This window comes from Sinohyriopsis cumingii, chromosome 15, assembly GCF_028554795.1.
Source record: "Sinohyriopsis cumingii isolate HCF-2022 chromosome 15, ASM2855479v2, whole genome shotgun sequence".
In the NCBI taxonomy this organism is placed as follows: Eukaryota; Metazoa; Mollusca; class Bivalvia; order Unionida; family Unionidae; genus Sinohyriopsis; species Sinohyriopsis cumingii.
In genome coordinates, this window is record NC_142975.1 from 50,732,815 (window position 1) to 50,759,706 (window position 26,892).

Genomic DNA, 26,892 nt, shown 5'->3' on the forward strand with positions numbered 1-26,892 from the left:
TATTGACTTATGTAATGAGTTATGACCAAGACATTTACGTTCAAAGTACACTTGCAGTTAAGCAAATGATTGTTCTTAATTCATGTCTTCATGTTATTTGAAAAATGACAATAATAATCAGTTTATTAGGCCAAAGGCATTGTTGTCATGTTGTTATTTCGATTAAAAAACCCGTTGTCCACTAACAGGATTTTAAAAAATGAATAATGAAAAAACTAAATTTGTGTGCCAAATCGTGAAAGTTGATCATCTAGACATAATCACGGTTTGGAGTAGCATACCAATCGAGATACCGATAATCTGGTCCCGCGCAGTCATGGTCAGTCCTCAGCCCTGTGTACTCCTAATGCATCTCTGATATTAATTATCAGTAATCATAATGATCAAAGTTTGGTCAAAATGTAGAACTGTGACATAGGTGTGATTGATAAATGGTCATTTTATGAGTGGTTGTCTTGTGGATGCAATTATTAAAGGACTATCATCACCATCGACTGAGCCGACATGCATTCTGTTCACACTTACTTTTATCACTGATTTGGTTGCTTTTTGTTGTTGATTGACAGTTAATTATATAAGCTTTGACTAAAGAATGTCTTTTCAGACCATTATGCATCTTTATTCATACTTGATTACCCATGGGCTTCATTATGACAAATTTTTTATTGTCATAGCAGTACAATGTACACAGTGATAATCAGGTCAAAGATTAAATGTAATCTCTTTATATCTCACTGTCTAACTCCCTATCTAATGATTACAGTATTACTACTGTCTAAAAATAGTTTATTTATGATACCATTGTAATTAACTTGTTATGAGATTAAGTTTGATTATTTTGTGTTTCTGATTTCTGTTACAAATTTTAACAGACCTGTGTTCACAAATTAATTTCATTTATAGATAAATGCTTTTTCTAATAAGTGAAAATTGGGGGGGTGGGGGCATGGTAGTAGTCCATATAGCAAGTAATTGAGCTAATTGGCAGCCCTGTAATCAACTTTTTCCCACAGATGCTTTGTAACTTCTTAGGTTAATTTTAAAGCTCCTTTGATGTAGTAATTGTATGGTGTTAATTTTATGGTGTTTAATCTGGTGCATTGGAGTATCAGTCTCTACAGAGTACTGTATTGCTTTAAACAAAATGCAGGATAACATATTATGTGTGCAGCCTTGTGGGTTTTCAATTGCCAAATATAAATACAGCATTAATAGCATAATCATCATTGACTTGACAAGGTAGTATGACTCAGATCATGACAGTGCCAATAGCATAAGCATCATTGTCTTGACAAGGTAGTATGACTCAGAACATGATAGTGCCAATAGCATAAGCATCATTGACTTGACAAGGTAGTATGACTCAGAACATGATAGTGCCAATAGCATAAGCATCATTGACTTGACAAGGTAGTATGACTCAGATCATGGCAGTGCCAATAGCATAAGCATCATTGACTTGACAAGGTAGTATGACTCTGAACATGATAGTGCCAATAGCATAAGCATCATTGACTTGACAAGGTAGTATGACTCTGAACATGATAGTGCCAATAGCATAAGCATCATTGACTTGACAAGGTAGTATGACTCTGAACATGATAGTGCCAATAGCATAAGCATCATTGACTTGACAAGGTAGTATGACTCTGAACATGATAGTGCCAATAGCATAAGCATCATTGACTTGACAAGGTAGTATGACTCAGGTCATGTAGTATATGGTAAAATATGTATTATCTGGACCCATCCGAGAACTTGTAGCTCATCCAGATAATGGCTTGTCTAGGTGATTGAATTCTGACTTAAACCTGGTGTGCTAATGTTAAGAGTTAAGGGCATGGATTCATTTTCTGTCACAATTTCTTATCTGCTGTCAAGATTATGTGGCAGTATTTATAAAAATTTCCAACACTTTTTTCCCTTTAAAACTTGAGTGTTTTTTTTTTTATATCAAGTGATGTTGTTATACTTATGTATCATCACTAGATGAGTGCTGTATATTTGTATATTGTATTTAGCTCCCCATCTTCAAGGTCAGTGTTATGTGTTAGTATCACAAATTTTCCATCAAACATTCTTTCCACCATTGAGATTAAGGGATGAAGCTGGATATACTTGCACATCAACATCAAAAAGGTGTGTCACTGACAACAGTGGGGATGTTATCTTCAGGGTCAAGTTCACAAGCCAATATTTTAGGTTTTCCAGCACTTTTCTTGCACTCTGTAAGTTGAGACTCATTTGAAATTAATTTGTAAAACTTGACAAACTTCTGTATCATCACTAAACATTGTGTCATGCACCACACAGATCCCAGTTTTTAAGGTCAAGGTCACATGTTATTAGCTTAACTTTTCCGTCTTATTTTCTGTTCTTGTCAACAGCATACCGTATTGGGGGTCTTACCTTCAAGGTCTAGATTATAGGTCAATATTTTGGGTTTTAGTCACATTTTTCCCTTTCTGAACAATAACATAAATCACTGTCAAGATATGTACAGTGTCCCCCACCCCCAGTCCCTTCTGCAATTAAAGTATGTCCTTAACCCAGAGGTAACATCTGAGGTGTAGGACTGGAATGCACTAACCTGGTTAAGGATATGGTAGCCTTTCTTCAGGGGGGTCCTTTCTTGATAGGGGCCTTATAAGAAGTCGACTACAGTGTAGAAAGGTTTTCATGAAAAATATGGAATAGGAAAGGTGAAAATAGATACACAAGTACACTAAAAAGACCTAAGAATTCTTACACACCAGAGAAAACTGGGTGAAACATGTCTTTTTAATCACTCCATACCTGTCCTTCTGTAATCATGAAATGATTTGTCATTCTAGAGTGGTTATTGATGTCATTTTCTACATTCCTTCCTTAAGCTTGGCACTATCATAGCTACATACTGGAATTCTTTGTTAGTTATACATAATACTTATGTACTTATACAACATTTTAGGTAAAAGGTAAAAGCAAAACTATTCAGATCTCTACCAATTCTAAGTAGGTGTTACTTGACATGAAAGGGCAATTTGCTTTGTTAGCTGTATTTGTGGAATTGACATCTTTTTTGCAGTCCCTTGGTCATATCTTTTATTCATAGACATTCACAGGATGTTTTCCTCTTTGGATGCCCATGCTTATATTGTGACTACTCATATGACCATAATTATGAAACCAATGGAAAGTTTGGATGCTGAGCCGAAGAGTGAGACATAATGCTCTGTGAAACAGTTGTTGATATGAAAATAGATCCTCACTTACAGTATGTAACAAAAGCCAAAGAGTGTGATAGAATGGAACATCTGTTGAAGTGTAAATAAACTCTGACTTGAAGTACATGTATGTAGCAAAAGTCTGAGAGAGAGAGAGAGAGAGAGGGAGAGAGTAGAACTCTTGTTGAAATTGAAATGAAAACATATCCCAGCTTAACAGTATGTAACCTAAGCTAATGAGCGAGACAAAATGGAACACGTAAAGCATGTAGCGAAACCCAAAGAGTGAAACAGAATTTCTGTTGAGCACTTATTAAAATGAACACAGACCATAACTTATACAATGTAACAAAAGCAAAAGAGTGTTATAGAAAGTTCTATGGAACACATTGAAATGAACACAGACCATAACTTATACAATGTAACAAAAGCCAAAAAGTGAGATAGAACGTTCTATGGAACACACTGAAATGAACACAGACCATAGCTTATACAATGTAACAAAAGCCAAAAAGTGAGATAGAAAGTTCTATGGAACACATTGAAATGAACACAGACCATAGCTTATACAATGTAACAAAAGCCAAAAAGTGAGATAGAAAGTTCTATGGAACACATTGAAATGAACACAGACATAGCTTATACAATGTAACAAAAGCCAAAAAGTGAGATAGAAAGTTCTATGGAACACATTGAAATGAACACAGACCATAGCTTATACAATGTAACAAAAGCCAAAAAGTGAGATAGAAAGTTCTATGGAACACATTGAAATGAACACAGACATAGCTTATACAATGTAACAAAAGCCAAAAAGTGAGAAAGTTCTATGGAGCACATTGAAATGAACACAGATCCTGACTTACAGTATATACAAACTTCTATTTCTTTAAATATCACTTTAAGAAAGCTTAACCAAAGAGATTGTGAAGGTAAGTATGCCTGGAACTGAAATCATTATACAAGTCAGAAAAATTCATTTGGATGAAATAGATTAGATAGCTCCTGTTAACAATTGTAGGTACAAAGATGGCTCCCAGGGTGGGACTAATCACTGTGTTATGAAGTTAATAAAATTGCTGTATTGACACGTGACTTAATACCGCTTGAATAAGTTTCTTGATATTTTGTCAATGATATGTTGTCATTTTGTTTGTAGAATGTTTAAACACCTGCTGGTCTTCAGTGTAAAATAAATAACTTTGTCAGGTTAAGATAAAAATTATTGAGTAGTAACTTCAAAACTTTAATCTTTAGCCAGATCTTAGACAAGTCTACAGTATTTTGTTATAGTGTTATGTTGTAAATGAAAACATGCAGCTTTGACTTGAATTGTTTTGGGTTTGAATTAGGAATGTGTATTCACAATGCCCAAATAAATACAAAATGTATAATTGAAAAAATTACAAATAGTACTGTAACATATGACCTTACTCTGTGTATGTAAAGGTTGAATGTTACCTATTTGCAAGCCCAAATATGTTGTAGCATAACTTTGACTTTTTGCAAGCCCATATCTAATGTAGCATAAATGTGACATACTTGCAAGCCCATATCTATTGTAGCATGATTGTGACCTCTTTGTGAGCCTATATCTAATGTAGTGTAAATGTGACCTGTTTGCATTAGCCCATATCTGTTGTAGCATAGATGTGACCTATTTGCATCAGCCCATATATATTGTAGCATAACTGTGACCTATTTGCAAGCCCATATCAAATGTAGCTTAAATGTGACCTATTTGCATCAGCCCATATATATTGTAGCATAACTGTGACCTATTTGCAAGTGCATATCTAATGTAGCATAAATATGACCTATATACATTAGCCCATATCTGTTGTAGCATAACTGTGACCTATTTGCAAGCCCATACCAATTGTAGCATAACTGTGACCTATTGCAAGACCATATCTAATGTAGCATAACTGTGACTCATTTGCAAGCTCTAAGTGATTGTCAAATATAGTATCAACATTGTACAGGTTACATAATTACAAGAAATTTTAATACAGTTCTTTGTTTCGTACATAAGATATGCATTTTTATGCAGAATCAAACACAAAATTTGTTCTCTGTGCTACGTTTCACTGTTGGACTCTAGTCCAACATACCTATCCGATCTCACCCATGTGTACACACCAGCAAGATACTTATGGTCCTCTTCTGACAATGGTATACTCATTATTACCACCATGAAAACAAAGTCATATGGACAGCGTTCTTTTGCATAACAGGGCCCAGCAACGTGGAATGAATTGCCCACTGAACTTAGACACAAAGACACAGTGATCACATTCAAGAGGGCTCTCAAAACTCACTTATTTCAACTGCAAGAACAAACTTAAAGACCTAATAATGTTTCCTACCTGAAGTATTCTCAGCATGTTTTTTTATTTTTTAATGTTTTCTTTTCTGTTTTTTTTTCTTCTTCTAATTTCATGGTGTATGTTTTTGTAATAATATTATTATATGTTTTTTATCTTATAGGTGTTGTCTTATGTTGTAAAGCGCTTAGAGCTTCTAAAGATTAGGCGCTATACAAAGTCCTCATTATTATTATTTTTATTATTATTATATAATGTTTTTTAATTAGCAAATATAATTTATTTATCTGTTGACCAATGAAGTCTTAAACAAAGAATGAATGTTTCTTCTTATTTTCAATTCCAAAAACTGTATATTTTTATTTTGCTAAGTCCTTTTCATTACTTAAAACTGATTAGTCTGTGCCTGCTTAACACTGTAGAGATTTATACCAACATGTATTAGTATGAAATGTATTGATGTATTGTCAGTCAAATGTGTTGTCTCATTATGCATGTCAATATCATATTTATTCTTTGATAAGCCCCACCACTTTTTTATGCAATATTTTGGCAAATATTTACTATGTTTGTATCTGATAATAAGCCAATCCCAAATAGTTTTACATTTTAAATAAGGCATTCCTCTTGGTCTTATCATGGGAGATAACATTTTTAAATTTTATTCGGTTTTCCCCTTGGTCTTATCATGGGAAATAAATTTTTTGCATTTTATTAGGCTTTCCTCTTTGTCCTATGATGGGAGATAACATTCTGTATTTTGTTAGGCTTTCCCTGGGTCTTATCATGGGAAATAACTTTGTATTTTTTTAGGCTTTCCTCTTTGATTTATCATGGGAGATAACTTTGCATTTTATTAGGCTTTCCTCGTTGTCTTATCATGGAAGATAACCTTTTTACATTTTATTTGGCTTTCTTCTTTTTGTTATGATGGGAGATAACTTTTATGCATTTTTTAGGCTTTCCCCTTGGTCTTATCATGGAAAATACATTTGTTTGCATTGTATTAGGCTTTCCTCTTTGTATTATGATGGAAGATAATTTTTTGCATTTTTTTAGGCTTTTCATTTGGTCTAATCATGGGAAAAATAACTTGGTTTGCATTTTATTGGGCTTTCCTCTTTTTCCAATGATGGGAGATAACGTTTTTGCATTTTATTAGGCTTTCCCCTTGGTCTTATGATTGATGTGCTGTATGAGGCCTGTTTTCAAGGTGAATAGGACAGCATTTAGTCTTGTACCATGTAAGCCTTCTAAGCATGTTTATTAGTATTACCATCCCAAGTAGAGAATACTTATAAAGACGTAAATACTGTCCCTGAATGGAAAATTTGACCAAATCAGCATTTAATTTGTGCTTTCTTTGCATTTTAATTTGCATTCTGTATGCACTTCATTCACATTTACATTACATTTTGTCATTTTAATTTATGGCCTGAAAAGAAATGCCATCTGATTATGCATTTATCATTTCCATTCATCATTTCTTTTAATTTTCATTTATTTGGTATGCTTTTACCCAAGTCAGGATTTCCCTTTTCAGCAGTATTTACTAGAGTTCCTTTGCTATATGTACTTTCTTATAAGTTGAGTCCAACTGCACACTGCACAGACCCAGATCTGCCTTTACATATTGCATCAGCAGACCGGGGTCTTTGCACTTTGTAAAGAGTAATTAATAGAACAAACATGTATTCTAATCTGCAGGCACATTATGCAATAGCAGATAAGAACCTTTGTTGTTTACAGTTTGATTTAAGTATATATGGTTGATGTTGTTGTTGTTGTAGGGTTTAACACCATTTTTCAGCACATGATAGGCTATACATGGTGGCCAGTATTAATGGTGGAGGAAGAACCTGGGAAATTCCTGGAAAGAACCACCGACCCTCGAGAAGCTACTGGCAAGCTTTCTCACATACCCACATTGGCCAAATCTGAGACTTGAACCCATGCATACAGAGGTGAGATGGCAGTGATCCGTAACGGAGAGCGCTTTAGACCACTCGGCCACTTGGGGCCCCAGTATATATGGTACCTTCATATCTTGTCAAATTGAAGAGTGCTTTAATACATTAAAAATCCTGTTGCTAGAACAATGTTATGGCTCAAAAGTAGTAACAAAATTGACAGAATGCAAGAACAGGTCCCTCATTTTATTACAAACAGCATAGACCATGCTGATCAACCACCATACGGTGCATTAACAGGTCAGGGTCTATTGCTTATAGCATGCTACGAGTAAATCTTCTGGTAAATCCTCACTGTTCTTCCATGGAAAAAGCCGTGTGTCTGTGTGGGCGAAGAACCATTTCATTTTTCTGTCTGTTCCTTTGTTTTCACTTTTTATTTGTACCAGTCATTTTGAATTACAGTACATCTCCATCAGTGTGACCACTGAAGGACAGATAGTACTAATTGTATGGAAAAATGGGAATCAGCCTGGAAATGGGTGAACATAAAATTGAGTATATATGGATTTGTCTGGCCAGTATTGGTTAATAATGTAAGTTATTTTTTGTGGAAAAAATTTTTCTTGAGAGCTTATCCTAGTTGTAAGTGAAAAAAAATTAGAGACATTGATTTATTGATGGAATTTCACTCCTTTAACAGTCTAGATCTTGGAACATTCATTACTGAAATCAGCACCTGAATCTTTGGTGTGGAATTGAAGCACGTGTTTCAAACACATACAGGTCCAGAAAATGCAGCAGCTGATATCCTTTTCTCAACATAGAAGCTGACATTCAGGTTTCATCTGTACTGATAAATATAGGTTTGATCATGAGCACTTAGAAATTTTAAGTTATTGAATTTTTAATATCATGGTGTTTGCATAGGTTATTATGGGAACTGAATTAATACCATGAGTCCTAAAGGATGCACTATACCAATACTTATTTCTTTTCTTAAGGTCAATATTTTTAAGTATCAATTTGTAATACATATATTTTCTGTACCTGTTGCATCTTGAGAAGGGGCCTAATCACAGCGTGAGCTTGTTTCTTCCTTGTGTTGTATTTCATTCATGCCATCCAATTCATTGCAAGTTTCATCCTGTGTTGTATTTCATTCATGCCATCCAATTCATTGCAAGTTTCATCTTGTGTTGTATTTCATTCATGCCATCCAGTCCATTGCAAGTTTCATCTTGTGTCCGTAACTTTTGTATTGAAAGACATGGATTAAAATTAGCTTTTTTCAAGATGTTTAATTTACATTGAAAAGATGTGGGTTCCAGTTCAATTTTCACCATTTTCCAAGAAAATTTAGGCCAGTTATGGCTTCCATTTGACTTAAAATATGAGATTACTTGTGTTGATTGTCTCATTTTTAGTTTAAAGCATATATAAAACTAGAATGGATATCAGTGGTCAAGTTGTCTTTGGTGTTAATAGCACTACACTGCTTGCATGATTGTCTTTGGTGTTAATAGCAGCACTACACTGCTTGCATGATTGTCTTTGGTGTTATTAGCACTACACTGCTTGCATGATTGCCTTCGGTGTTAATAGCACTACACTGCTTGCATGATTGTCTTTGGTGTTAATAGCAGCACTACACTGCTTGCATGATTGTCTTTAGTGTTAATAGCACTACACTGCTCACATGATTGTCTTTGGTGTTAATAGCACTACACTGCTCACATGATTGTCTTTGGTGTTAATAGCACTATACTGCTTGCATGATTTTCTTTGGTGTTAATAGCACTACACTGCTTGCATGATTGTCTTTGGTGTTAATAGCACCACACTGCTTGCCTGATTGTCATTGGAGTTAATAGCACTATACTGTTTGCACAGTTGTCTTTGGAGTTAATAGCACTGCACTGCATGCTTGATTATTTTTGTTGTTAATATCACTATACTGCATGCATGATTGTCTTTGGTGTTAATAGCACTGCACTGCTTGCATGGTTGTCTTGGGAGTTAATAGCACTACACTGCTTACTTTATTATTTTTGGTGTTGATAACACTTCACTGCTTGCATGATTGTCTCTGGAGTTTATTGCACTACACTGTTTGTATGATTGTCTTTGGAGTTAATAAAACTACTTCTAGCTTGCTTGATTATTTTTGGTGTTAGTAACACTACACTGCTTGCATGAAAGTCTTTGGTGCTAAGAGCACTTCACTGCTTGCATGATTGTCTTTGGTGTTAATAGCACTACACTGCTTATGTACTGAACAGACCATGGTTCAAAATTTCTGGGGAGAACTCTCGTCTTATGGGAATGTAGGTCAGGGTCTGTGTTGTTCCTATGATTGGCCATTGTTATTTTATTTACAGTGGATGGTATAGGTCTTCTGGCATGTAATACTGATAGAAAAATGCAGTACACAAACTGCCACAGCTTAAAGTGTCTTTAGCTTCATTCATAGAAATACTGTATGATACATATTTTGAAGCATTGGTTTTTAAAGTACCATAATAACATTCAACATTACAAAATTCTGTTTTGAAACAAACTGACCATATCAACTTGTTGATATTTAGATTTATCATCTGTAGATCTGAAATTCAAAGAAAATGTTTTTTAAAGTGTGATTATTGTTGTATAATTGTGGCACTGTATTGTATCGACTTGATTGAAATGGAAAATAAATGAATGTGTGCATTTGTAGGATGACATGTCACATTGAAGTTCCTACAGCTTCAGATTTGATGATCATATCAACACTGGGTTTCACCAGAAGACTTCTTATGATGTCTGGTTGGTCGTAAATAAGAATTGTGCCCTGTAGACATCAAATAAGGCTGCCAAAATGAACATACTGACAATCATATCGCTAAATCTCCTGTATAGATGGTCATATTGGTATGGAAATTTAATCAATCTTCTAATGATGTCTATTTTGTCGTAAAAGAAAATTATGCTGAACTTAAATCCACTGCGCCGATCTCAGTAGCTGATTTGAAAATTGTGTAGCTGGCAAAGAACAGAGATGGTTTCAACACTGCAGTTATAAAGAAGACATGGTCTTATCTTTGAATTCCTGGAAATTCTTTTCAGATGATAGATCATCAGTTCCATCATGGGACTCTTGTTTAGAGTTTTGTTTTTAGGCACAAATTTTTAGCAAGGGTTCCATGGAAGACAGCTTCTTGGCACATTCAGAGTTTTGGGTCTAGTGCTAAAACAAAAAATTGGCTTGCACAAATTCTTTGATATTGAGTTTCTGCTGTCACCGAGTGCTATTTACGACTTTTTCTCTGAAAAGGCTGGACAGAAATGATGTTCAACAAATTGAATTATACATCATGCAGGCCAGATTAATTGATTGTAGATTTTTCTCCACATCTGGATAAAACTCTAGAATATGACTTTATAATTTCTTTTAATTCTTTTAAAAGTTTTTGACAGACAAGGGTTGTCATAGTAATTTTCCACAAACATTTTAATTTGATTCAGAAAAGTGACAATAGCAGTGCTGTACATCATGGGTAACAATTTTGATATTTTATGGTACAAGACCTATACATTAAACAGTTGATCATCATACTGAATTACATGGAGAAATGTTGATCGGCTTGAAACCTTTAATGTTGGAGAACTGCGAGTTTTCTTTTCAAGCAGAGATGTTGCTCCAGGACATTTTGTTGATTTTCATTTTTATCCAATTATTTTTCCTGATAAGAGGAATTTCCCAGGGCATTTTTGGGACCAACTGTGAGAGATATGGAAATTTTTATGGTTCATAGATTTTGAATAAATCCATTGTAAACAAGCGATGACCAAGCTTACAGGCTTTGTGGGAGTAGCATAGGCCTGGCATGAGGAGGGGGGATGTTGCTTACAATACTGTATTTCTATCATATTAAGACAAAGTGTACTCCCAAATATATTTGTCAGAATGTAGGGGTGGGTATATTATCAGACAAATACATACTTAGTAAATATTTACCATATTGTTTTAAAATGAGGTGAGAGGGTTCATCAGATCAATACAGTATATGTGTGCTTATTGTTCCCTTGAAAATGTTTTCATGAAAAGCAGGGAACATAGTTCATCTATCCAGCCATGTGTTTCTGTTTTCATCTGGCCATCAATATGTTCATCTGTCTCTCTCTCTCACACACACACACACACACACACACACACACACACACACACACACAAAGACACACACATTATGATTATTTGCAGGCCATTTTGAGATAACCTTATAATACTTGGGAAATGTAAGGTTACCGTCAAGCTGATTAAAGCCAGATCTCCACTGCCATACATGAAGTTCTGACAGTGACCCCTTATGGGTCATGTTCTGGTGACTTTTGTTATTACTATAACTGCTAATTTTATCAGCCAATCAGATGAAGTCTTAAATCTTCATGTTTGGGAGACAGAGCAGCGTTGCTGAAGAGCATCATTGTGTGCTGAACTGATTTTATTCACTTTCAGAATTTTTCAAAGCCACATTTCCATTGGCTAATTCAAAGATCATCAGAACATGACCCCTACACAGTTGCTGTCAGATCTTCACATAGGAAAGTGGAGGTCTGATTTAAATCAGACTGAGTTTACTGCATGCTGTATGCTTAAGATCCTGTCTTTGAATTTAGAGTCAAAGGTCAATGGTTTGGGTCTCTAAACAACCACCAAAAAGTAGTGTGTGTAATGCTATGATGTTGTCTGCCTGATTGTGTATCTGTTTGTTACCTTTTTCATTTCTGGGGCTGAGTGGTCTCAGCTTTACAGATCATCACTCACATCTCATCTCTGTTTATGTGGGTTGAGTCTCAGCTTGACCAATGTAGGTCTGTGAGAAAGCTGCCAGAAAATTCCCATGGGTCAGTGGTTCTTCTCAGGTATTAAACCACCATATATAGCTGCCACCATGTATAATCTGTCATGTGCAAAAAAAATGGCATAAAAGCCTCACAAAACCAAACCAAGCCTTTTCATTTCTGCACAATAATGTTTTTGTTTTCCTCCATCTTTCTTTACCAAACTTTGTGTATAACTTGGTGGAAGTCTCACTCATTAGGTGTGGTCTGTCTGACCTGTTGGGTCTTTCTGTTGACTTCGGTGTGAGGCAGGAACCAGTGGTTCCTAATGAAAACAATAAGTCATATTGCAATCTATGGTTTATGTCCAATATACATACTAAGTTCTGTCCACCTCTCCAAATGCTACACTAATGTTTATCTACATTGTTTCTCACTATCTTTGTCCACTCACAAAATTTATCACTACATAATGTCAGTTAAGTATCCTTTCTCTTAACTCCCCATCTTGTACATCTCATTCTTATTCCCAACTACATCTTATCTCAGCTGTCCCTTTTTCTTTCAGCTATCTCTGCTTTCTTTCTGCTTTTCTTTCTGCTTTCTGCCCCCTCACTATATGTCGTATCTATATCCTACACCTTTACCCACATACAGAATATGATTGGCTAACCATTACTAGATGAGTGACAGCTCCCTTCCCCCAGATCATACCATAACCAAATGGTGCTGAAACAGCAGGAATGACCCAGTGATCCAGATATGTCATGATGCTGACCTGTTTACCCAGACTTGTCAAAGCCTTCCTGAACCCAAAAGCTTTACTTTATTGATATGTTTTCCCCCTGTTCATACACCCAACTTACATTTGTTTCTATGACTCTGACCTAGTTACCCAGATTTATCATTGCTTCCCCAACATCTATCTTTGAAATTCCCATATTCACACACCCAGTGTATGACTAGTTAGAAACTTGATATTGGTACTGCTATATATTTTACTTGTTCCTACACCAAAAACCCTTTGGTCATATGTACTAAGAATCCCTTTGGTCGTATGTGCCATATGTACTAAGAATCCTTATGGTCAAACAAAGGAGGAAGTCTATTGACTTTGGGGTCAAAAGTTCAAAGGTCAAGATCACTCTGAATTAAGATTTACTTGGACTTGCAGATTGATTGCACTTGACAAAGGAAGAAGCCTGTTGATATTAGGGTCAAAAGGTCACTGTAGCTGACAATGGGAACATGTTTTTTGCACATACACACCTCATTTCTTGACCCTTTACCATAACCAAAGTTTGTGAATGACTTGCACTTTAGGTAAGAAAGAAACCATTTAATTTGATAGGCCAGTGCCCAAAGTCACTGACTAAAGGAAGAAAAAATGTTTTCTGATTAATACTTTAGTTCAATACCATATATTTTGACCAATGATAGGAAAGGGCTTACATTTAAGGTAAAAAGAGGTATGATGCTTTTGGGGCAAAAAAAAATGATCAAAGGTTAATGGTATTGTGACTTAGAGACAAATGGATTTTGCAAAACAGCATCTGTTGTTGAGTATGTTCCTTAATGGAATGCACCTAGGCTAAGTAAGCAACCTTTTGATTTTGAGTCAAAGGTCAATGGTGAAGATCAAATCAGAAGTGACAAGCAGATAGTTGGGGACAGCCTACCTTGACCTACCTGTTAAGGTCATGGTCATTGAGACCTATTGGTCTGCTATTTTCAGAGTCTGCTTCTAGAGCCTAACATTGTTTCATTACTGATTTAGTGAAACATTTATATTTAGACCAGCACTATTTTCTGGGTTATTTAGTCTTGCTCACTTGTATATCACATGTTACAATTGTACCTATTCTAGAAGATGGGTTAGGAGCTGTCACAGTTTGGGTCATAGCCTTAAGGTCTAAATCACAAATCAGTGTATTTACTCTTCTGTATTTTTTACATGCTAGGTGGGTTTTATAAATTCACCAGATTTCATGTTAAACAGTGGGGGTTGAATGCATTAAACACATCATTTAGCTCAGAGATATTTTTCTCAAGAGTTTATCTTTCCCAGTCCATCATGAATGTTTACCTCTACTAGAAATACAAATTAATTACTGCTATCACATGTTAATCTACTCAGATTTATTCATGCCATCCTACTAATATAACAGGTGTTGAAGTTATGAGTTTAATTTATTAACTAGTCCAATGTACTAATGAGAATAAACACTAGCCCACCTCACTGTTTTCAAGCCTAAAATTATCCCCATGGCCTGTCAAAAATTGGTCTGACAGTGACATGAAGTGGTAGTACATGGTCACTCCACCCATATTTCCATCATAGCCCTGTCATGATTATCTTGTTTGGAAGATTTATTGAAGAAACAAGGATCATAAAATTAAAAGTCCATTATATGATAGGCAGGCATGATAGACTGTATAAATCATGTTGGGCATAGAGCCTTTGGAATGCTTCTATTATTGGGCTTTCTCTTGACAGGTGTAATAAAATGACAGTTTAATTTTGTGTAACAATAAAGATCGCTGGAATAACACCAATGGTGATCTGTTGGTGAGTCAGAAAAGTGTAATTACATATGGCACAGAGATTCCTGTGACACTGTAGCTATCTATCTACAATATGACATTCTATTACAGCCACTTTGGCTTTGAGACCCCCCTCCCCCTTGTGCTTGCCAATTTAGTATTTGTATTTAGACCACCACACCTTTCTGGTCATGATGAGTTAGTCCTGATCTAGTGTTGACATCAGCATGCTTGGTGACTAAAGAGATTCATAAAAAGGATCAGCACTCACTTTTTCTGCCTGCTTGTATCACATAATGTCCATATTCACACTTTTATACTGACAGTTAGCACAAGTTTGTTATTGTGCCTATGTAGAATTGCCATGAAACTTTAAATACACCATGACCCCAATTGTCTAGTTGCTCAGATCCAGAAAAAATTTGTATTGTTACTCCTGAATGGATGGTCATATCAACATAAAATCTTCACTGAAAGACATCTTATGATATCTAGATGGTCCAAAAGGAAAATCGTGCTGATCTCACACCCAAAATGACTGCCATGGCATCCATCTTCAAAATTTTATAGTCACTAATCTCTTGAACAGAAAACATGAACATGGAGTTTTCTCCAGAATTTTTGTAATGAAAATAGTTCATCATGGAAAAATTCATATGACCATCATTGTGGTCATCTTGAAAATCTTGCTATACTCCTCCTTTGGATAAAGTCATAATGCATGGGGTATCACAGGAAGACTACTCATGCTGTTTAGTTGGTCATAAATGTAAATTGTAACAGTCTGATATGGCAACCACAGCAGTTATCTTGAAGAGCTGGTAACTACTCCTCGTTAGTTGAAAGTGATATCAACATTGGATTTACACCAGAAGATGTCTGGTTCATACTAAATGAAAATGGTGTTGATCTGACATCATGTATGGTCACCATGGCAGTGAGATTGAAAGTACTGCTGTTGTTAATGTAAGCCCCTAAATGGAAGGAAGTATCATTACATGGTTTCTCTAGAATACTAAGTATGGCATCTAGGTGTCAATCTGAATTCAAATGTGACTGCCACAGTGATCATTTTGAAAATCTTACTACTAATTTCTCCTGAATAGATGGTTGTATTAACATGGGATTTTCACCACGTCTTGTAACAGTGTCCTAAATAAAAATGGTGCTGATCTTGCAACTATTATGTCTACCACAGCATTTAAAAAGAAATCAAAATGATCTTGTCATGAATTCATTTTCAGACAGTAAAGGGTCAGTCCCTTTGAAGGACTCCGTCCTTTAAAATTAACAGATAAAGCTAATTGCATTCTTTTCTGTTTTTCAGTGAAATATTATGTCCAGTGATGATTCTTGTCAACATGCGACCATATCTGACATCAAAGCAATGGCTTCTTCAAATTCCATGGGCTTTTGGGTGTCCGCTTCGAGATTGATTTTTGTGACATCTGCTAGCTGCTCTTTAAATGTGGATTACGAGGATCATTTGAATATGTGTAATACATGAATTTGCTTACCTGCAAGAGATAAGATTCCATAAAAATTAAAAGAAGACTTGATTTGCAATATTTTCCAGCAAGGGCTTCCTTATATATTCAAGACCACGGATAATATTCATTGACTGTGAGAACATGTTCCTCTTGAAAATACTACATTCTGATATGGAATTATTATAATGAACAATTGAGTTAATTGTACACGGAGAATTAAAAATTACAGATTTTAAAGTAAATGTAAATGTGTGAATTTAAAGTCAGTTTGAGTTTTGTGAAATCTGTGATTATTTTTTGAAAAGACATGGCTTCAAGTAATACTTACCGTGCAAGACCAGTCATTATAACTGGGTCGGAAGCTCATGCCAATCGTTCATCAAACTTACATGAGAAATATTTTTCTAGTGTGAATGATGAAAATACTGTTTCTCATATGGATGCTAGACATCGGCAGGGTAGTTCGTCAAAGGTGACATTTGGTAGTGCAAATCAGCAATCTGGAGAAATAGCTCGTACCAGAAATGTAAAAAGGGAAGAGACAGGGCAGTCTGCTGGGCAAAAGGCTCCAAAAATTCATGAGCCCCAACCTTTTGCACGAACAAATGTCACAAAGCATGATGATATTTGGAACAAAGAGTCCGATACATCTAGAGACACATCAGATCATTTGTCCCCACCAATGAAATATATCACTCTTCAAACAGCGGAAGAGCTCTGGAAAAATTTTGATCCAATGGATGTGTTAGATTCTGCAAGCGACAGAAGTGATTCTTCAACAGACACTATAATAATGATGACAACTGAGGAAGAGCAAAAAAATAAAGAAAAGATTAATCATAGTTTGAAAAGGTATGAACAGAAACATGTGGTACAGTCAGGTTTCCACAGTGATACTCATCTTGGTGAAAACAGGGATAGAACAGTGGCTGAAACAAATCGCCCAACTCAGGAATCTCAAATTCGACAGCCAGTTAAAGTGTTTATAAATCAAGGTACTAATATACACGGGGATCTTAGTCCAGATGATGGTTATGGAACAAATTCTAGCTCAGGAACTGTGTCATCACCATTTTCATTGGGTTTTCCATCATTATCAACAAACGCGTCAGCAAACCCTGAGAATCATGGGACTGCAAATCAAACCAAACTTCCTAATGGTGCAATAAAACCAAAAGGTCAGACTTCAGTGCGTGACACATGGGCAGTGAAACGTAAGGCTCGAGTTCATGAAACTCATGATGATACCTTACAAGAGAGATTGCAACAGTTAGCAATAATTGAGGAAGAAGAGGGTTCAGTCATGTCAGAAAATCAGGGAAGCGTTCATCGGAAAGATTCAGTGAACCAGCCTTCTAACAGAAATAAAAAAATTCAAAGTGATACTGATGTCCACATAAGACAAACAAATGGTACAAATGGAAGTAGGTTGCAACCGTCAGAGTCAGATAGAATCAAGCAAAGGCAAAAGTTGCATCATGATTTAGTTAGGAATCAGCAGCAACTTCCAGATTCAGGGTATATAAGGGATCAGACTCCTAGGTCATATGATCAAAGTGCTAAAAATAGAAACAGGGATCAGGGTCAGGACAGGCCCAATCCACAATTAGGACATGACACTGGAACCCTTTCACCAGTTGACACTGATAGTCAAGGCATGAGGATGGTAAGCACAAACCCAGTGTACCCAAACAGGAATGTTGGACAAATAGGTGTTGGTCAGAGATCAGCTTTTCAAAATGTGAATGGTGGTGTAAGTGGCAGGGATGGCAGGAATGGCAGAAAGGTCCCGGTAGTGGGACATGTTCCAGTAGGTCAAGTCGATGTTTCAGCATCTGGACAACCAATTTCCCCAGTAGTCGGACAACCCAATCCTGTAGCATTGGGATATTCAGATGTACAAAGATTTGGAAAATCAATTGTTCCAGCAATGGGACAACCAAGTGCCCCTGCATTGGAACCATCAAATGTCTCGGAAGTCCAGGGCTATTTGGATTTGGAAGAAAATGATGGAAACAGGAGTCCAATATCCCCTTCATTGCAGGCAATGAGAGGAGAACTCTTGGAAAAATGGAGTGATATGGATCGAAATTATCGGAATTACTGTGGCTTTGATGATAGTTTAGATGGAATGTCATTACCTGATGATATAAAAGTAAATTATTTTAAAGATAAAGTTCTGAAAAACAGTTATGGTAATGATAATTATTATCAACCAGATTCATACACTAAAACAGAACCTTCCAATCAAGCTGGGAGTGCAGTAACTACCTCAAAAAGTTTTGACAAAGGAGGAACACACAGCACCTCTAAAAATAAAATTTTTCAGTTATTACCCAATATGTTTAGACCTGCCTCCTATAGGAAAACAAATGCAGAAATAGAAAAAGAACAGAACACAAAAACACCAAGATCAACATCTGGTTCTACATCTGATTTGAAAAGGCGGTCACTGGAGCCTGAGTATGTGAACATCAATGACCTGGACATTCCCATTAGTACTTTGGGACGCCATGTTTCAGTGGATAATCTTCACAAGCGGCCAGTTTTTGCCAGTTCGAGGGATATTTGTAAATTGTTCCAAATGTCAGGGCAAGGTCAGGATTTATGGTCTCGACCAGGTTCTCAAAGGCATAGTTTTCATGCAATGCCTGCATCGTACAGAAATGTGGAAAATGATCAGAATCTGCAAACTGAGATGAGACCCCGTGCATCATCAACGAGTGTAACAAGCAGCAATAAAACACAGATGATGCAGTCTGTGGAAAGTCGAATGGCAGTGATTCAACAAAGGACCAGTAATAGTCAAGTTCGCAATGTACAGGGGCTTCAAGGAGGGAGAGGCCCTACTATAGACCCATTGGCAGCTAATCAGAGAGCTATGTATTCAGAAAGGACTACTAACTCTTCAGGGTCAGTGAAAACACAGACTTCACCAGCAGACTCAAAGTTGTCGACACTAGTGTAATACATTTACAAGCCTCACAAACCCTCCTACAGTAAAACAAATCGGAATTAAAAATTCATGGTTAGAAGCCTACCATAGATGGGTCTTCATTATGTTCAGATGTAGGATTAAATTCTGAGGTGATATTTATAAATTTTCATTATAATAATCTTTAGGGTTTTTAAAGTTATTGTAGCATGTAGGAATACGTCATTTGTATACTGTTATGGGCTTTTGTTTGAATTCATTACATTGATTTATTGAGGTGTGAAGTATGATGCTTACTGACACAAAGTGGCCATCTTGAAAATCTTGTTGCTGATTACTAATCTTTAATAGATAGTAATATCAGCTGGGTTTTTCCGTGAAGACTTCTTGAGATATCTAGTTGGACTTAAGTGAAAATTGTGCTGATCTGACATTTATATTGGCCACCATGGCGGCTATCTTGAAAATCTTGTTATCGCCATTCCTCCATAACAGAAAGTCTTCTCAAAAAATATGAGGACTTCATCTGAGAGTTCTCATGATATCTAATTACATGTACATGTAGTTCTAAATTCCAGTGGCATTCACTTCCAATATGGCTGTCATAGTGACCATGTTTAAAGTCTAGACCTCTTGGATGGTCATAAAATGACATGGGATTTTTTCCAGAAGACTTCTTTTTGTATCTGCATAGTCCAGAATGAAAATGTTGCTGATCTGACATCCAATATGGCCACCAAAGCAGACATCTTTAAAATATTGTTAACATGCAGTTTTCACTAAAAGACATCTAATGATGTAAAATTTGTCTAAACAAAAATGGTGCTGATCTTACATCCAATATGACTGACACAGCAGCTACTTCAGGACTATTGATATTACTCAAAAATATCAAAGCTGGTTTTAATGCTCAGCAGTTACAAAGAAAATATTAAATTTTAAATTTTAAATTCCTGGATATTCTTTTATGAAGGCCTTGCAATGCATTATGGTGAAAGAAGTCTGATTAATGTATCCCATTATAACACAACCTGACATATAACATAGTATACTTTATGACTCCTTTGAACAGCATTAAAGGCAAAAGATGACTATAATGTACCCCTTTATAACACAACCTCATACATAACATAGTACACTTTATGATTCCTTTGAACAGCATTATAGCAAACGATAACTATAATGTGCCTCTTTTTAATACCTCACATATAACACATTATTTATTATGACTCCTTTGGATAGCATTTTAGTGGAAAATGACTATAATGTACCTCACTTTAGTACAGCCTTGCATATAACACATTACACTTTATGACTCTTAACTAGATTGCTAGCTTCCTCCTTCCATTGCCACTTGCGCAGTCATCTGTATGTGAATACTTCTAAACTTGTGCTTACATGTACTAATGATACTTTTAGAGTACCAGACTGTGAGACTTGACACAGTATCCTATGAGATATGCATAAATTCTGTCCAATTTTTATGCTCTGATGCAAAATGCAAATCAGTTGTAATTTGGCTGTCTTGCACCTTATGATGCAGATTGTATGGGATATACACATGTTCTAGACTGAATTCCATAAACTGATTTACTCACGTGGATCTTATTATAAAAACATGCACTTGAAAAATATGATAATTCAGTTCAAAATTATTTTCCACAGAAAGAAATTAAACAAATAAATTAAATTAAATTATTTGAAACCACGAATATATGAAATGAATCTAAAGGACTCGGTTATAAGTAAGAAATTCTGCCCCCTCCCTCAGAATTTGTTCTAAGTCTCTCCAAATAGTTGATGGGAAATTCAGGGCCAGTCCCAACCATAGAGTTATAGGGGTTGCTGTGTCACTGCAGGGAGTGAGACTAAAATGGCCCAAAATTGTGAGATGGCCCAAAATTGTGAGATTTGTCCTAGCACTGTGAGCCATAACAGGTATCCATTTTATATCTAACTTTGTAACTTGCTGAGCTTTCATACCATTGCAATGGGCAAATAACCCTTTCAACTGTTGTTGCTGTAGTACAGGTATAAGGGAATGCCTGTTATTATGTATATTGGATATGTTACTGCCTTTGGTGGAAAAGAAGAGCACTTGTGTTTTCACAATCATCGTTAATGCATTTTAATGGTGAAAACATTTCTCTCAAAAAAGTAGAATTTTATAACAATAATTAGTACAGACAGAAGCTGTTAAATTATATTTTTTGTAATTTACAAGTTCTGCTTTATTGGTGTGTAGGTATGAGAAAGATAACAATATTATTTTTTGTGAATCATATTTTTTTAAAAACGTTACCCATTTCTGTAAATTGCATTTATTAATATTTTAATCTGCTTGTACAAAGTACAAAATTTATACCGTAACCTTATTGTGTTGTCAGATTGTTCCCTAATTAGCCTTCAGTTTTATACAAGTTATGCTTAGTCACAGTTATTGGTCAGTATTTTGTCTTGCCACATAAAATGTAACCATAATAAAATAGTTTACATACTGTTTAGAAAGAATGAACTGTGATAATAAATACATGGAAAAGGGGGTGGAGAAAGAAAGAAGCAAACATGACACCTACTATATACAGCTGTTATTTAATCCAAAAGCACCTCTTTTAAAAACTTGCATATTTTAGCAAAATATTTAGTTTCTGCAGAAAAACTATTTTAAATATTGCATCAAGTATGTAATTTATTAAAGATTTAATTTTTAGTAACTTTTCATAGTAAATTATCATACATTTTTTCTAATTTATTGAAGAAATTTTTATAAATTTCTTAATATTGAAGTTCATAATTTCTTTCAAATTATATTTATTACTACATTAATATAGCACCATGTAGCCAGTACTGTGTTTAACACATTAACCCCTAGCGACGACTTAACGGGGCAGGAGGTAGTAGCCTACTGCCAAGCTCTGTAGCATCATGGTCATGCATGATACACTAAAGTGGGTGGTATTATAAAAAGGTAGACAGGTGTAGCTCTACAATGATACCAAATAATCTGGAATATCTAGTTGCACTACAAAATACAGATAAAAAAACCTCATGTTTTGGACCCGACTTTTTTAAAATGAAAATTTGCCCGTGGTCGGAATCCGATTTTGTGTCCGGATTTTAGACTTTTTGGTCTCAGATCTAAGGCAAACCAGTATGAACTGCAAACAGACAGATGAGCCTTTGCAAAAAGTAGGATAAGATGGGAATTTGGAATAAAGAGTGGTCTCGATACAAAAATAATGGCTTCATTTAGCACCCAAAAAATGTAAAAAATTTTCTTTCTTTTACCCTTCTGCTCATGCACGAGTCAAATAGCCAATGAAAAACAATGTTTCTAGCACAACTAGACAGTATGTTATTGAAAGATCACAGGAGATTTGGTGTTTTCGAATCTATTTAGAAATAGCTTTTAAAATGTGTATCATACTCGATTTTCAGGCAAAAATGACAAAAACCTCCAGGGGTTAATGTGTTAACAAATGTACACTGTAGTTTGTATTCTGACAATATTCATTTAATAATTGACATTGAATGTATTTATTTAAATCTGGCTAGATAGTTAAATAAGATGTACACCTTAATATCACAGTTAATATTGACAGGATTTCAGAAAATAGTTTTGCAGTTTTATTTGGGTTAAAAAGTATATTTTTCTACTTTGCCATGCAGTATTTAATAGTTTAAGGAAGTCTTTTAGGCATCACTTATTATGATTATTATTATTATTATTATTATTATTATTAGCAATCATATATTCTTTCAATATATTCTTTTGTAGGCAAGTATGAAAAAAAAGAATGTCTAACAACTACTCAGGCCAGAGTATTCCTAGAAATTGAAGATACCTGTTTCAGGGGAAGTAATTCTTGGTGGATAAAATACAATATTGTTAATCTGTCATTTATTAGATTTTATTATTAAGGAAAGTGATTCATTGCAAATATTATTATTATTATTATTATTATTATTATTATTACTATTATTATTATTATTATTATTATTATGGGGGGGTAAATTTGTATGATGTTTTTAAAAGCACAGTTGTCTTTGGATTTCAAAAACATGACTGAAACAAAAGACAGAAGCAATTTCATCTCACAAAGGCACTCCTAAGTAAAGTGTATTTATATTTTACTTATGCATTATGCACAACATCAATAATAATAACAACAACAATTATTATTACTATTATTATTATTATTATTATTATTGGGTAGCTCACTTAGTACAATAAAAAGTAGCCCCCCTCCAATCTCAAAGATACAAAAGCATGGTTCAGACAGTGTTATAAAAAATGGGATGACGATGCATATATATATATATATATATATATATATATATATATATATATATATATATTTACAGTAACAATACTTACAAAAGTTAAAATAACACATGCCAAGATATTTTTAACCATTTTCTTAAAACAGGCCAATTGAGGTTAGAATCAAGCATTTTTACATTCTTACATCATGATTAAATTAGAATTGGTGAACTAGAATAATTTTCATAACGTCATTTTTCTACTTGTGTGTGAATGTTCACTGACATATATGTCAATCAATTTTCTGTTCATAACTAATGTTTCATTATTTTTGTCCAGTTTGAGTTTAAAAAACTCTCATGCTTAAGTTTAATGAATATAAGACATAGGATCCAATACCACCCTATACCCATGTGCAACATGCCACAAACACAATTATGCCATTACAGATCAAGATCCAATACCACCCTATACCCATGTGCAACATGCCACAAACACAACTATGCCATTACAGATCAAGATCCAATACCACCCTATATCCATGTGCAACATGCCACAAACACAATTATACCATTACAGATCAAGATCCAATACCACCCTATACCCATGTGCAACATGCCACAAACACAACTATGCCATTACAGATCAAGATCCAGTACCACCCTATACCCATGTGCAACATGCCACAAACACAATTATGCCATTACAGGTCAAGATCCAATACCACCCTATATCCATGTGCAACATGCCACAAACACAATTATGCCATAACAGATCAAGATCCAATACCATCCTATTCCCATGTGCAACATGCCACAAACACAATTATGCCATTACAGATCAAGATCTGATACCACCCTATACCCATGTGCAACATGCCACAACCACAATTATGCCATTACAGATCAAGATCCAATACCACCCTATACCCATGTGCAACATGCCACAAACACAATTATGCCATTACAGATCAAGATCCAATACCACCCTATATCCATGTACAACATGCCACAAACACAATTATGCCATTACAGATCAAGATCCAATACCACCCTATATCCATGTGCAACATGCCACAAACACAATTATGCCATTACAGATCAAGATCCAATACCACCCTATACCCATGTGCAACATGCCACAAACACAATTATGCCATTACAGATCAAGATCCATACTGTTATTTTACTTGTGATTTCATGTGAGAGATCTTAGTCTGCCTGCAGATCTTTTGTTCATAGACCTCCATATTCACTTCATGCAGTTAAATTTTTGTAAATGTGCTTCAAGTAATTTATTATTGCATTTATAATTATTATTTTTGATAGAAACAATGAGGCATCTGCATTACACAGCTTGGCTAGGAACTAACCATACAGCTTTTTCTTGTGTCTAAATGCCCTTAAAAACCAACCAAACACCACATACATCACATGTTTATGTCGTTATAAATACACCACTTATTTATCTCATTTCAAATACACCACATATTTATCTCATTACAAATACACCACATATTTATCTCTTTACAATACACCACATATTTATCTTGTTACAAATACACCACATATTTATCTCTTTACAAATGCACCAAATATTTATCTCTTTACAAGTCAACACCAATCTGTAAAAAGAATCATAAAGCCTCATAGAACTGTATAATAAGTTGACCGTTAAACGTTACGGGAAGACCCTGAGACCTTTAGCCATTAAAGGTGGCAGGAAGACGCTAAGAGGCAACTGGATGGTTATCAATATGGTTAGGTGCAACATCTTGTTGCTATGGTTGCTTCTTTATAATACACATTCAGCTGTAAACAGGTTAGACTTTGATGTGCTGGCATCTTATTTATGACTTAAATTTTACTTCTTTGTGCTAATTCTTGTAAACAGTTACTTGTATGTTCATGTATATGGATGCAGGTTGGCAGAATATTCGTGCATTTACAAATAGTATCATTTCATGTTTTGACATGTGAAACTGATTAGCCAACATAATTTATTACACCCATGCAATATCTTAGAAGATGCATGTACTGTAGTATTACTTATGTCCATAATTACTGCATACTTAATTTTGTCCTGAAAGTCATATTGCCCCTTACTTAAATAGACCAAGGTACCTTTTTTCCTTTGATGCAAGAGTAGCATCCCTTTGCAATAACTTGCCAGGCCAAAAATAAATGACCAATGCTTAGATGTAATTTGAGTGAACACTTGTGATAATAAGCAGAATTTTATCTATGCTTTGTAAAATGTATGCTTACTGTAAAATTGGACCACATTATTTCATGTTTTGTTTATTTTTAATTTTGTGGATTCATTTCATTGAAAACCCATTAAGAATAATCCATTGTTTTCCACATTGACCTCTGACCCATTGCAGGCTATGTAATCCTTACGTCAACTTTTAGAATATGGTGCTTGTGATTTGGGTTGGGAATTTTATTGTGCTTAAGAACTGTGAAGGACAGATTTGATTAAAACCAAAAGCTAGTATTGAAACTTCTCTTTCAAGATTGATGTTCAGCTTATTCCATCAGTGATGTTTGTTTATTTTAGCATCAAGTAATTGACTTCTATCACTTAAGTCCATGTTTCTTTTGTGTACATGGTATAGTTAGCTTGTCAAATCAATCTTCCATGACAATTTTATAATTTGAATAATTCTAACTGGTATACAATACATAGTCAGTAACTGAAATCTTGAATAATCTTGGTCATATTAGACTGAATATTTCAAATGTGAGATGCAGAACATTTTTGTTTTAACTGTTTCTTTTTTGAATTTTATAATTTAAAGGATGGATTATTAAGTTGAAAATTTGTTGCTGTGTCTAAAACATGTACGTATTAAAATTAATTTTCATTATTCATATTTTAAAGAGTGAATTGTTTTTCATAAATTTCTTCCAGCTTATTTCTCGATTACATTTGTTCTTCTTTCTTACTATGAGGAGGTAATAATTAATAATTAGCATTATGTTCTACATAACATATTTGTACAGTTATTTAAATTATGACATTGCTAAATGTTTTATTTAGTATCCTTAATGAGATGTATATTTTTTACATTATGGAATGTTAATTGAGTACAAATGCAATAAATTATTTCCATAGCTGAAACAGTTTTCATACTTTGTTAAAACCAGTTTAATTATAGTTATGTTTTAATTTAGAAATATTCACTTTATAATTCTTATACTATTTCATCCCTGTTACTATATTTATGGTACATTTTGCAATCTTTTGACATAACAGGATGATTTTGCTTGTTTTCTGGTCCTTGTACCTTTTCTTTTCTAGAAATAGACTTTCTCACATTATACCATTACACACAAATCTGTCTTTTATTTTCGGTCTTACTGTCACTATGTGTGTATTGGCATGTTTAT

At 34.8% G+C, this 26,892-nt stretch overlaps 1 protein-coding gene across 2 annotated transcripts in view; it reads left to right on the top strand.

Annotated features, from left to right (window-relative positions):
- LOC149781783 (uncharacterized) overlaps positions 1–26,623 on the top strand; it is a 143,611-nt gene extending 116,988 nt beyond the window's left edge. Inside the window, exons 4-5 of one of the 2 annotated variants that reach the window (XR_016414784.1) lie at positions 16,136–19,385; positions 23,012–26,623. Coding sequence is in view for 1 of the 2 variants with exons in the window: in XM_089935943.1 (XP_089792069.1) it covers positions 16,606–19,211; positions 23,012–23,021 (2,616 nt within the window). In the remaining variant the exon portion in view is untranslated. The remainder of the gene's footprint in view (positions 1–16,135; positions 19,386–23,011) is intronic. The other variant, XM_089935943.1, reaches the window with a different exon arrangement.
- The last annotated feature ends 269 nt before the right edge of the window (positions 26,624–26,892 follow it).